Source organism: Pundamilia nyererei, unplaced genomic scaffold (assembly GCF_000239375.1).
Source record: "Pundamilia nyererei isolate P.nyererei 1_Seehausen unplaced genomic scaffold, PunNye1.0 scaffold00298, whole genome shotgun sequence".
NCBI lineage: Eukaryota > Metazoa > Chordata > Actinopteri > Cichliformes > Cichlidae > Pundamilia > Pundamilia nyererei.
In genome coordinates, this window is record NW_005187699.1 from 561,090 (window position 1) to 572,946 (window position 11,857).

The window sequence follows — 11,857 nt, forward strand, 5'->3', positions numbered from 1 at the left end:
GGGGGGGGGAGGGAAAAAGCAGTCGTTAATGAAAACAGAAAACTTTGGGTGGCTGAACTTGACTTCTGTTGTGAGGGGGAGATGGGAAACACACAACAGGCTTCACGGTTACACGACTGCACACATGCTGAGTGTCTCTGATCACACAGTCAGCCAGGAACACAACAGGGTGCTGTGAGTGAACGGGGCTAGCACGAAACAGCTACTGTGTGTACAAATGCAGGTCGATGGGATGAACTCTGCTCTGTGGGAATCTACTGAGCCCCTTTCAGACACCGTCAGCAGCACTCGTCACACGTCTGCTAAACTACCGTTTATTTTTAAAAACCAGGAAATCACTGTTTCAGTTAATATCAGTCAATTTATGTTAAACGTCTTTTACTGAATAGTGTTGAAAATCTCAAGCCGTGTGAAACAAAATGTTCATGAAAAGCAAAAGAGTGCGTCTGAATCTGGATTAGTGACGGAGAACTGTGCATAAAATCCAGAGTTTTACAGCGACTACAACGTGCCATCATTGTTCATCACCCACAATCACTAGCTCAGCCTGCTTTATAGCCTGAAGTATCTCAGTTATCAGCCACAGTGTTAGTTTATGACTCACTTCTGTTTGCTTACACACTCCATGCAAACTGCAGCTTTTAAGTGGTGCGTGTGCATTAACGCACTTTATGGATGCAAACAGTTTTAGGGAGGGCGATGCTCGTTATCTTTACTATCAATTAATACTTAATGGACACCGTTTTTTCTAGACCGATATTAAAACGTGTAACAGAGTTTGTTTACTCTGATGCAGCTGCTCAGGTGCGCTCAGAGGCTCTGGTGGTTTCCCCACTAATGTGTTTGAAGTTGAAGGTTTTGAGTGTAAGAGGCATATCTGATCAAATCAAGGCCCTGATCATGCTACAACCTGGCTCGATGAATATCTTCAGGTTCTCAGTAAACTCTGATTTATGTCCCAAACTAAACACACAGTTAAGTCAAAGGACAGCAAAAAGGACGTTCAGGCACTAAATGTAAGAGAGGCAGCTTTATCCACCTGCCACGAGGCTCTGTTTGACTCCAAAAAGCAAAAACACCAAAGCCACAGAAAGAGAAGAGAGTCATTTAACTGTAAATTGCCATGCAGCTGAAACACAGTGTTTCAGCTGCATGGCAAATATCAAAGTAATGGAGTTGAAAGCAAAGATAAGCTTTGTTTTCATGTGCAGCTGGTTTTATGCCACAAAGCTGGGCTCTACGGCGCAGAAAAACTACATGATGACAGATTCTTTACTTTTCAACTGAAGCTTCCTCCATCATCTAAAATCAGTCATTTTTTCCCTTTTACATCAGGATACAGTCTAGTTTTATTAAATGCTTCGCACTACCAGAAGCTACTGTTGTCATGAGTTTGAGGTGTTTATGTGCTGGACTAAACCAGAGTTATGACGGTTTTGTGTTTTCTGATTAGTTTCAGCGTCGACTTCAGTTTAGTTTGTTCTGTTGAGTTTTAGTTTAGTTGCCGTTAGTCATAACGCTCAGTTTTAATTTTATGAGTGATTAAAATACTGAAGTTTAACTGTCAGCGGTAAGATTCAGCATTTTCCTTTGTTTTTTAAGTAAAATTAGTTCATTCTTTGTGTTTTTTGCTGCTTTTAAACTACTTTTAGTTTTTATTAACAATATTATTAACAATAACCTTGAACTAAGCGTTTTAACGGTTATTAGACTTTTTCCTGGAGGACCAAATGACAAGTTTGATGAAGGCTGTGTTGTTTGTATTACAGGACGTCAATAAACTCTGTTGTCCAGTTTCTCAGACATGAGAAGCTGCCATGCCTGAGCAGCTGAGCCTTTGTCTGGCCCTTCGTGTGACTCCCTCTGCGTCCAACACGAGTCACAGTAAGCGCTGAAGCTCGAGTCTGAAAGGGGCTCTGAACTGATGTGGGCGACAGTTCCCATCGAGGTCCAACATTACAGGACCAGCCTAATGCTTCTCTACGCGATGTCTCCGAAACTGCTACAGCTACCATGAAGATGGAGGTCAGACTAGTCTGTCTACGCATGTTTGGCTTCATTAGAGGTAAATCCACAACAAACAAACCCAGGAGCAGAAAGTACTTGAAGTAAGGAAGAGGGCAGGAAGTCTGGATGTTTTAGCCGGGAACTGCCATCAGCTTTTCACACTACACTTCATGCATCCCCCTCCCCTCCCCTAAGAGGCAGAGCCTAAGAGACAGGTGCAAAAAAAAAAAAAAAGTGGGGGAACAGATCACGTGTGAAAGGGGCGGGGCTAGTCACCAGGGGCGGCGTGTGCTGCTTGAGCTCCTCCAGATGCTCTAATATATTCTTCTTAGTGATGATGCCCAACACAATCCTGAAACACACACCTGTTACTCAGCAGACTGCCCAAAACAACAAACAGACACAGAGAGAACACACAGCAGCAGTACACAATAAACACAACAAAAAATACAACTCAAAACTAACAAAACTAAACAAGCAAATACAACTAAAGTTATAAATGAAGTCAAAGTGTAACGATAAAAGAATAACGGTTTAATTACTCATAATATGACTGATTCTTCTGTCAACAAATCCCATGAAGAGGGATTTTACACTCATCTGCCACTTTATTAGGTACACCTGTTAGACTGCTCGTGGCACTGCCATCCTGGATGTGCAGCAGACAGATGTGCAGCAACTGTGTGAACTTCTCATGTCAACATGGACGAAAATGTCTGAGGAATGTTTTAAACACCTTGTTGAAGCAGCTGTGAAGACAAACCTGGGTCACACCCAGTACTAGCCAGGTGTACCTAATAAAGTGTACAGTGTCTTTTGTAAGCTGTAAAAAAGATTACGTTACAGCAGAGTATCAGACAGGTGCATTAAATGACTTTAGGTTTATCCAACGCGAATGTAAGAATCATTAAGAACCAACATTTATTAGCAGCTAATAATAATCCAACCAATGAACCTAATCCCTCTAATCTCTGTAGGATTGCTCAGTGTTTTATAAGTACTTATTTTTCAATCATTGTGTAACGTTGTTCTTCTTCATACGTATAAAGGAGGCCTTGTTCCTTCCTTACTCTTACAGGAGTGAGTGTTCACATTTAACATTTTAAATTATGAGATAAGTGTGTGACTGAGCCACAAACTCAGCATTCGGCCTGCTCTATGTGCTCAGTTCTTTCTGTGTTTTGCTCTGTATGACATCACTGTCTATCACTAAAACAGTCATCTCAGGAACTGAGCAAATCCCCTGCTGTTCAAACCTTCTGCTTAGGAGGGGCAGCCAATGAGAAGGAAGCTGGCTAAAGTAGCTGCCTATATTCAGGTGGATGAAGACCCAGTATCAGGTAAATACAGATTATTCTGAACTATTAATCAAGCAAAGCTACTCTAGCAAATCCCAATAACAATAGAAGGAAAGATCGTAATAAATTTACATCTTTAAATCATCCTGAACCTCCTTCATGACTGACAGTTTAGGTCTTTTCATGAGATTTGTTGACAACAACAAAAATATGAAAAATAAAAAAAACTAGTGTCATTATTTAAGAAATAAATAAAAGGTTAATCCTAAAAAAGGTAAATGAAACAAACACTGCTGCACAGTTCCTCTCCAGTGATCATCACAGCAAATTAACACGGTCTGTCTCGTAGTTTCAACATCGCACATCTGCAAAGACCCAAACAGACCGGATCTCCTGCAGGCGTCTCCACACGTGGACGAGACTTTACTTTTAAATTAGTTTCACTGAAGGTTTCTCGCGGAGGTAAAACCTTTAACGTTCCTCCTCAGATTCAGACCACACATCAGCTCCTCTTACTGTCTATACTCCCACTGCGTGACACCTGTTATGTGTTTGTGGTTAGTTTCCGTCAGCAGCTCAGCCTCTCCTGTAAAGGAGACCGTCACTGCTCACCGGGAGGATAAAAGGAGGTGCAGCACAGCGATTAGGCCAGGCCATGCAGATTACAGCATAAATCCAGGGATCCCAGAGCTCATGCAACACCAGACAGTGTGTGTGTGTGTGTGTGTGTGTGTGTGTGTGTGTGTGTGTGTGTGTGTGTGTGTGTGTGTGTGTGTGTTAAGCAATCACTACACCAGAAACAACGATGTGAGACGGATCCACCTTCAGCTCCTACAGCACCTCCTTCCTTCCGAGACACACTTACCCGTTGTGAGTAACCAGGCACTGGCGCAGACCCAGCTTCCTGAAAATGTCCACCACGATCTCCATGGGGGTGTGGTCAGTGACGGTGAAGGGGCTCATGTCCAGGATGGAGCGAAGCTTGAGGGGTCGAGGGCTGTCGGCAGGCAGCGTGGGTGCATGCTGGGTGAAGTACACCCTTGAGTTCAGCACGATGCCCTCCTGTTTGCGGCGTGCGTTCTCTGTAGAGATATGAAAAGCATTCACTTTACACCATCTTTAAACTCCAGAAGGTCACGGGGGGTTCAGGTGTTGTCTCTCCAGTCTTACCTATAGCGATTGTGATGTCTCTGCGCAGAGCGAAGCCCACTAGCCTCTGGGACTCCTTAGACACGATCACAGGGAAACCATTATAACTGGTTTCATTGATAATGCCCTGCAGCTCCTCCACAGTCAGGTCGTCCTGCGTGAGCACTGCCAACGGCGGGTCGTTGCGTCGGGGCCTCATCACCTCCCGGGCCAGCGTGGTGTGCGTGAACTCCTCCTTTGAATCCAAGAAGGGGTATCCGTTCAGTCGGATGTGGGCCTCGTAGATTCCCTCTCGACCGAATGCATCGCCCACCCATTTGCTGGTCATCACGGCGGCCATGAGGGGGACGATGTACTCCAGCCCGCCGGTCAGCTCGAACACGATGATGACGAGGGAGACAGTCATACGAGTCACTCCACCTACAGAGGGAGGAAGGCGTGACAGTAACACGCATTAAACTACGACTCCAACTAAAAAAGTGTTTATTTCTATAACAGATGAGGCAAAGCTACACATCCCTGATCACATGTTACTCACAGTGAGTAACATGTTCTGACACAGCCAGTTATTGCAATAGCAGCAGGATATCTCATATATGCTCATCACCCGCCCCTCGGTGCTGAAACGTGAAGGCTTTGGCACAAACTGGTGGCAAAGCTTAACAATCCCATTAAGTGCTGACTCACCCAGGCACGCTGCAGCTCCCACCATAGCGTAGAGCCCTGGAGTGATGCAGTCAGCTCCGACTTCGCACCACTCTTTGAACAGGAACCAGTCGTGGTGATAATATGCAAGCTGCTCCATGGCAATGCCAACAATCCGCCCCGCGATCGCCCCGATGGCCATGCTGGGGATGAACAAACCCGACGGCACCTAACGATGAGAAAGGAACATGTTTCAGTGCTGATGAAGACTCGCAGGGCAAAACATCTGCTTCATTATTAAGGAAAAAATCTCTCACCTTGAGTCCAAATGTGAATATAGTCATAATGATTTTAAAGATGAGCGCCAGGCACAGCTGCCACATGGCCGAGTAGACGCCGGGCCCCGCCGGCTGGTCATCAGAGAAGGCTTTGGTGCCGTTCATCTGGCTGCGGTACTGACAGAGCTGCGAAGACTCCAGCGGACCGCAGTCGGTGAACAGCTCCTTTATCAGCTCGCTGGTGTTCTTACGCGTGTAAGGGTTTGGGAAAGCAACCACCGCAGTGATGGCCGCCACCAGGATCACCTCCAACACCGGGTACCTGCCTACAGAGCGAGACAGAGGTTTGTGTGAAACGCCTCAAATGCAGATTAAACACTGTTGCTCTGCTTCATGGAAAGATGCTTGTATACATTTGATTTTAAGAAAAGAGGATTTTAAAATTCAGACACGGCAATGTGGACTCACTAAAATCATAAAAAGCACCTGAGAGGAGAGTATCGACTGATAGAAACAGTCTTTATTCCATTTCACTTTTTTCCACCATTAAGCTCTCAGTAAAAGTTTGAAATGGTGAGGTCACCACGAGGTCACATCATACCGAAACGTGTCGACTTGCGCCGCCGGCACCAGGCGATGTTGGCTTTGATGAAGAAGGCGCCCCAGAGGCCCCCGAACACTCCCAGCAGGATGAACGGGAGGAGCTCAAACAGGTACCATGGCGTGTGGTACTCCACGTAGAACAGCACCAGGCGGCTGTTCCCAAACGGGTTAATGGAGCGAAGCACGAAGGCCGCCACCAGGGCCGCAAAGAATGAGCGCCACAACGTCTTTAGAGGGAAATAGTAGCTCACCTGAAGGAGAGAGGAGAGCACTGGTGGATTAATACTGTTGCTGTTACCATCACATTAAAACAACACCACATAGTAACTTGTTTAAGTGCTGATGCACCTCCTCTAAGCTGAAGAGGACTCCCCCGATTGGTGCTCCAAAAGCAACAGACACCCCGGCAGCTGACGCGGCAGAGAGAACCTGAGAGCACAAAACAAACACACCTCAGCACCAGCGCCGGGCTCGTTCACACAGGCACAAACTACTAAAAACACTCGTACGTATTAAGCATTTATTACTCGTGCTACAGGGACTTGGACTTTTTTGCTCTCACCTCTCGTTTCTTGGCCTCGTTCTTGCTGTACTTGGGGAAGAGGTAGGAGAAGATGTTCCCACAGCAGCAGGCCACGTGGACCAGGGGGCCCTCTTTCCCCAGGCTCAGGCCCGACGCCACAGCCAACACCAGAGTGATGGTTTTGATCATCAAGGTCCACTTGCCCAGATATCCCCGGATGATGAACCCACTCAGGATGGTCTTGATCTATGGCAGAGGCAGGAGTGAGGAAAGCCAGGTGCTCAGGATCAGACACGTAAACACATGAAAGTTAAAATGAAATAATGACATAAATTCACTGGGTTGTTAGTTGAGCTGCATCTCTGCTTTCAGGTCATTGTCTAACACGTGCCGCTTTTGTGTTTCCATGGCAACAAAGAGCCCCCCCCCCCCTTTTTTTCTTAGCAGTAAAATATTTCACATCGCCCAGCTGAATTAATAATTTTTAAGTGCTTCAGCACATTAAAAGATCCTGAAACCCATCAGACTCTTTCACAGAGTCACCGGGAGACAAATCGATCACCCAGCGAACAGTCGAACAACATTTCCCATTTAAGAGTTCAAGGATTTCCTTCATGCACATCGATGTATCACCAGAAGAGGTTAAAATGAAGAAAGTTTCAGCTGTACCAGGACTTACAAAAGCAATGTTTTCCTCACCTCTGGGATCCCTGAGCCGCAGGCGTACGGCGCAAACACCTTAACCAGACAAACTGCCAGGAAGGCGAAGGACAGAGCCCAGTAGATGTACATGAAATAGTTCATGATGTACGAGCCGGGGCCCTGCAGAGAGGGGCGGATGAAGAGGGAGGGAAAAGTTAAAGAGTGGAAGAAAAACGTCCAAACCTTCAATAAAAAATTTAAAAAAAACTTGTGTGGACGCCTGAGACTACGTCTGCCCTTATGTGTCAGTGTCACTGCAGTCAGCTCATGAGAAAAGGTGCAAAGCTTTTGCAAACTGTCTACTTTTTAATTGAGATTTTTTTTTAAATGAATTTGAACAACAAGGGTTTTATTTTTGCATCGTTGCTTAGAAGCCGTAGCCTCTTGGTCTCACTGCAGTGACGAATACGTACTGCAGAAAATGTCTGGTTTTAAATCGGCAGCATGCGCTCCCTTTCATGTGCCCGTGTTCCTCTACCTCAGCCTGCCCCAGTATTAGCTCAGCCCAGCTCTTCCACTGAGGACACTTGTCCCTCTCAGCGAAGGTGGTCTCATTGGACGTCCAGCAGCACTGCTCGTGGTTGAACCACAAGGCGCTCAGACACACGCCCTCCTTCAGGTCGTTCATCCAATCAGCAGCAATGTCAATCAGGCCAGCCAAAGCACCTGGCGGGAGGAGGGAACCAGGAAAGGAAAGGAAATAAAAGGGCAAAGAAGTGAAGGCAGGGACGAGTGGGAAAGGTGAAGAACAGAAAAACAGAGAGAGAGATGAGTTCCTAACTACACTACCAGGCTTACTACCTGACAAAGATGTTTTCAGGTGATTTAACAATAATTCTGAGAAACATCCTCACTGAATATGAACCTAAACGCACACTAGAAAACTCTGCAGCAAATCTTCACATTAGACGATCTTAAGCTCTCAATGCATAAATATTACAGCACAAAAATCAGTGTCTGACTTAAACAGCAAAGCTTCTTTCGGCTGCTCCTTTATTCACAAACCTTGCCACAGTGGAAAGATTCACATGTTTGATCTGACAGATGTTTAATGCCTGATACCTGGATATCCTGATACTGGGATCTGTGTCTCCTCCTGTTCTCTAACCAGTGACCTTTGGCATGTAAGGGGACTGTGTGGCTGACATTTTCATATCAGATGGATCTTTGTAAACATCACAGGCTCGCTGACCTTCACGTGACTGAGTGCAGCCACATTTCTAGATTTCTACATATTATTACCATCATTTTATCCGCCTACTTCTCCCACAACCTGTCAGTTTTTTGGGGAGAGTGGGGAAAAGGCCTGTTGGTGTGATAAAGACAATGGAAAGTGGTATCTGTAATAATTATCTCATTTCAAAAGGCTGTATTTTATGAAGTAATGGACATTTTAGGCCCTAAAACAGCTCAGTCACCCCTTTTTAAATCTATATAATGTGATATCACAGTGCAGAGCTTCTTTTACACAAAGAGCCCAACAGGCATACTCATTTCACTCATTTCTCCCCTCTGTAGCCTGGACCTTTTCATAACTACTCCACTTTGACTAGCTCAGCTAGAAAAAGATTTTCTGTTATTTAGTGGCCATAAAACACACACGGCGAGGATTTCATGGCTCTGAGATGTGTCACGTGGGGCTCTGCAGGAAGAACAGTGTGCTTATAAGAGGTGGGTGAGCGAAAGCACAAGACAGTGAACAAGAGAAAGACTGAGTGTGAGCTGCCTGAGGCAAAGCATGTGAGAGTCACCGGCAGGGCAGATAAGAGCTGTGTGCACTTTAGTACCACATGTATGTTACCTGATGCCAAGCCAGTGAGCGTCACCACCAGCCAGCCGGACCAAGCGTCGTACAGGCTCTTGGTGAACTCCCATGCAGACTCCTTTTTCTTACTATTGATCTGTATCAACACACACAAAAGACTCAATAACAAGCATCGATGGCTAAAAGTAAAACTATTAGATCAACTTACAGTGAGATTAATGCAAGTGAGGGAAAGGTTAACAATACCTCATCAGCCTTTTACAGCTGAGGGGTAAAAACAGTGACCTTCAGTGACAATACACCACCTCTACACTGTTGCCTCAATATAACAGTCAGCTGAGGGGCAGAGAACACCGGGTATGCAAATAACATTCAGATTGTCCTGCAGTAAAACACTTGGATAAAAGTGTTGGCAGACCCGAAATGTGCTCATGACCAACTGAAGGGCCATAAAATCTCCCACACACTTTGCTCATGAATGCTAGTGGTGGATAAGAAGTTGATCTTTTCATTTATAATTTGGAAACTGTGGTCGAGTTTGTATAAATTAAAAACATTATAAGATGGGATCATTTTTGTTGGAAAGCAGTAGGTGCTGATCCTACCTGACATTTCTTTCTTTTATGTGACCCAAACAAACTGTTTCTACAACAGGAAGTGCATAACACAGTGGTGTGAAACGTATCTTTTTTTCTTTCTTTAAATTAAGTACGGCTGTTTGTGGCCCGTGAAGAAGAATATTTTCTTTCCAAAATATTAAAAATATTTGTCTGTCTCTGGGTGGAAGCTCTGACAGGTTTTCTAATATACATACAAACTGGTTATTATATCAAAGTATAAAAATTTTTGCTCGAAGCTGAAAAGTTTTTATTTTTTGAGCTGGTTTGGCGTCGGGGTCCTCACCTTCCGGTGTCTCTCGCGGTCCTTGCACTTCTCACGGACCCAGTCGATGGTGTGAAAGTCATCGTAGGTCCCAACACCAGGGATGGGCTCCTCTAGGAAGTCCAGCAGGTGGGTGGAGCTGCTGGGAGCCCCGCCCCCGTTCGACATGGCGTAGTTAGATCCTGAAGAAAAAAAACAAAGAGCACAAGTTCACAGTCCAATTTTTTAAAAGAAGACTATTGACATTTAAAACATATTTGAAAGAGTAAAAAATAAGAAATATGATTTTTTTCCCCCACAATGTATGAAACCAGAAGGTTGTGTGAGCAGGCTTACAGTGTTACACCATACATCAGTCTGATGACTTTCAAACGATACATTTTGGCAGTTTATACTTCTGATTCTTACATATAATCCTTGAAAAAAAGAAAGAGATCCATCACAGTGCTGCCTCGGCTGCATTAGAGTTACACCTCCTCCATAATCGAGCCCCATCAGAAGCACCGCAGAGATCACTGCACGTCCATCACTGAGATCTAATGAGACTGCTGGAAACACTGCAGCCCATCACCTCATGTGGAACAAAACCCATAACTAATCATAAGAGCTTACCTCTACAAACTAGATGTAACCATTAAAGGCCATTACATTTTAAATATATTTATGTATGTTTAGGTTTGCTTTGAGGGTAAAAGCCATTTTGAATTCTGCTTCACTGGTCCACAGGCTGCAGGACCATGTGACTCCCTTCAGGCCAAATAACCACTTCTATCTTGTAAGTAATGACTTGAACATGACTTGGATTATTATCAGGAAAAATTCATTAATGATAAGCGAAACAGCAGCAAACATTGTTAGCTGAATACTATATGAACACCCATATAGTATTCAGAGATGGGCTGATCCTCTCATTCTGTGCAATGACTTTGCTCATTATGCTGGGACGAGACGCCGGCAGTCACTGGTTAGGTCTGACCTACTCTGGCAGGACGGACATGCTCAGTATGAACACAGAACAAAACATACTGAGTCATCTGCACACAGACGCGAGTTGAGGGGCCGATTCTCTGCGTCTTATCTGAGAAGCATCACAGGCTTTCCACGGCTGACATTTCTCTTTGCTGCCTGAGGCGGCGGCGTGATGAGAAATGATCTCTGATGTACAACAGCGACCTGTGGGAGACTTTAAAATCCCTCCACAACATCCGTATAATGCAGCAGGTTTCCTTAAGAGCGCCATTTAGTTTGTTTAACTTGGGACAAAGCCTGTTTGAGAAATCAGAGAAAAGTCCATCCTCTGACATTTAAAACTGTCAGCAAATCGAGCCCGAGCCTCCTCCTTCAGATGACACAAGTATTCATCTGAAAACAAAGACTGAACTGTGCGCAACAATCAGATTAAATGACACAACAACAAGGCCTGCAAATCCAACAAGTATAGCTCATTTCTCCTGTGTGGGGACATTCAACAATATGAGATTAATGAACAAATACGAACATGGGTGTAATTACTGCGTGTGTTAAAAACAACACCACCAAAGCAGACAGTAAGATGGCTCCAAGTCCTACCTGACCCAGCTGATAATGACGGAGACAAAAGATCCAATGTTTGTATTTTACTGTCTTTAACAGATGAGCAGCTAAACCAGGACATCTTCATAAACAAGGCTTTCAGATATTTTACTGGGACATCTAAGCAAAAAGGCTTTTTCAGATCTTCATGCTGAGCTCGTTTAATACTTTGGTGCTCTCCGAGCTTCAAGATAAACACGCGGAAATACAAGATAGTCATCTTCAGAAAGTTACTCACAGGAAGTAACAAGGCTGCATGTGAGTGCAATGACACTTTCTAATATTTAGACAACTTTAAAAGACTATTTTATAAACAAACCTCACAAGTTCTGAATAGGAAACTAGAGCAGGGTCAGCACACTGTGATGAACTACTAGTAGAGCTACACTCTACTAGTACTCTACTACTAGTAGCTCAGCTTTTGCACACAGTC

The 11,857-nt window shown here is 44.6% G+C and overlaps 1 protein-coding gene across 7 annotated transcripts in view; it reads right to left on the bottom strand.

Moving 5' to 3' along the window:
• clcn3 (chloride channel 3) overlaps positions 1–11,857 on the bottom strand; it is a 40,988-nt gene that overhangs the window by 4,998 nt on the left and 24,133 nt on the right. For 5 of the 7 annotated variants that reach the window (XM_005751080.2, XM_005751081.2, XM_005751085.2 and 2 more), the window contains 12 exons: positions 9,874–10,034; positions 9,007–9,106; positions 7,684–7,871; positions 7,203–7,325; positions 6,543–6,749; positions 6,329–6,409; positions 5,979–6,231; positions 5,417–5,703; positions 5,142–5,328; positions 4,476–4,874; positions 4,171–4,387; positions 2,284–2,359 (listed from right to left, as the gene is read on the bottom strand). In XM_005751080.2, the coding sequence (XP_005751137.1) occupies positions 2,284–2,359; positions 4,171–4,387; positions 4,476–4,874; positions 5,142–5,328; positions 5,417–5,703; positions 5,979–6,231; positions 6,329–6,409; positions 6,543–6,749; positions 7,203–7,325; positions 7,684–7,871; positions 9,007–9,106; positions 9,874–10,034 (2,279 nt within the window). The remainder of the gene's footprint in view (positions 1–2,283; positions 2,360–4,170; positions 4,388–4,475; positions 4,875–5,141; positions 5,329–5,416; positions 5,704–5,978; positions 6,232–6,328; positions 6,410–6,542; positions 6,750–7,202; positions 7,326–7,683; positions 7,872–9,006; positions 9,107–9,873; positions 10,035–11,857) is intronic. The other 2 variants (XM_005751084.1, XM_005751086.2) reach the window with 1 other exon arrangement.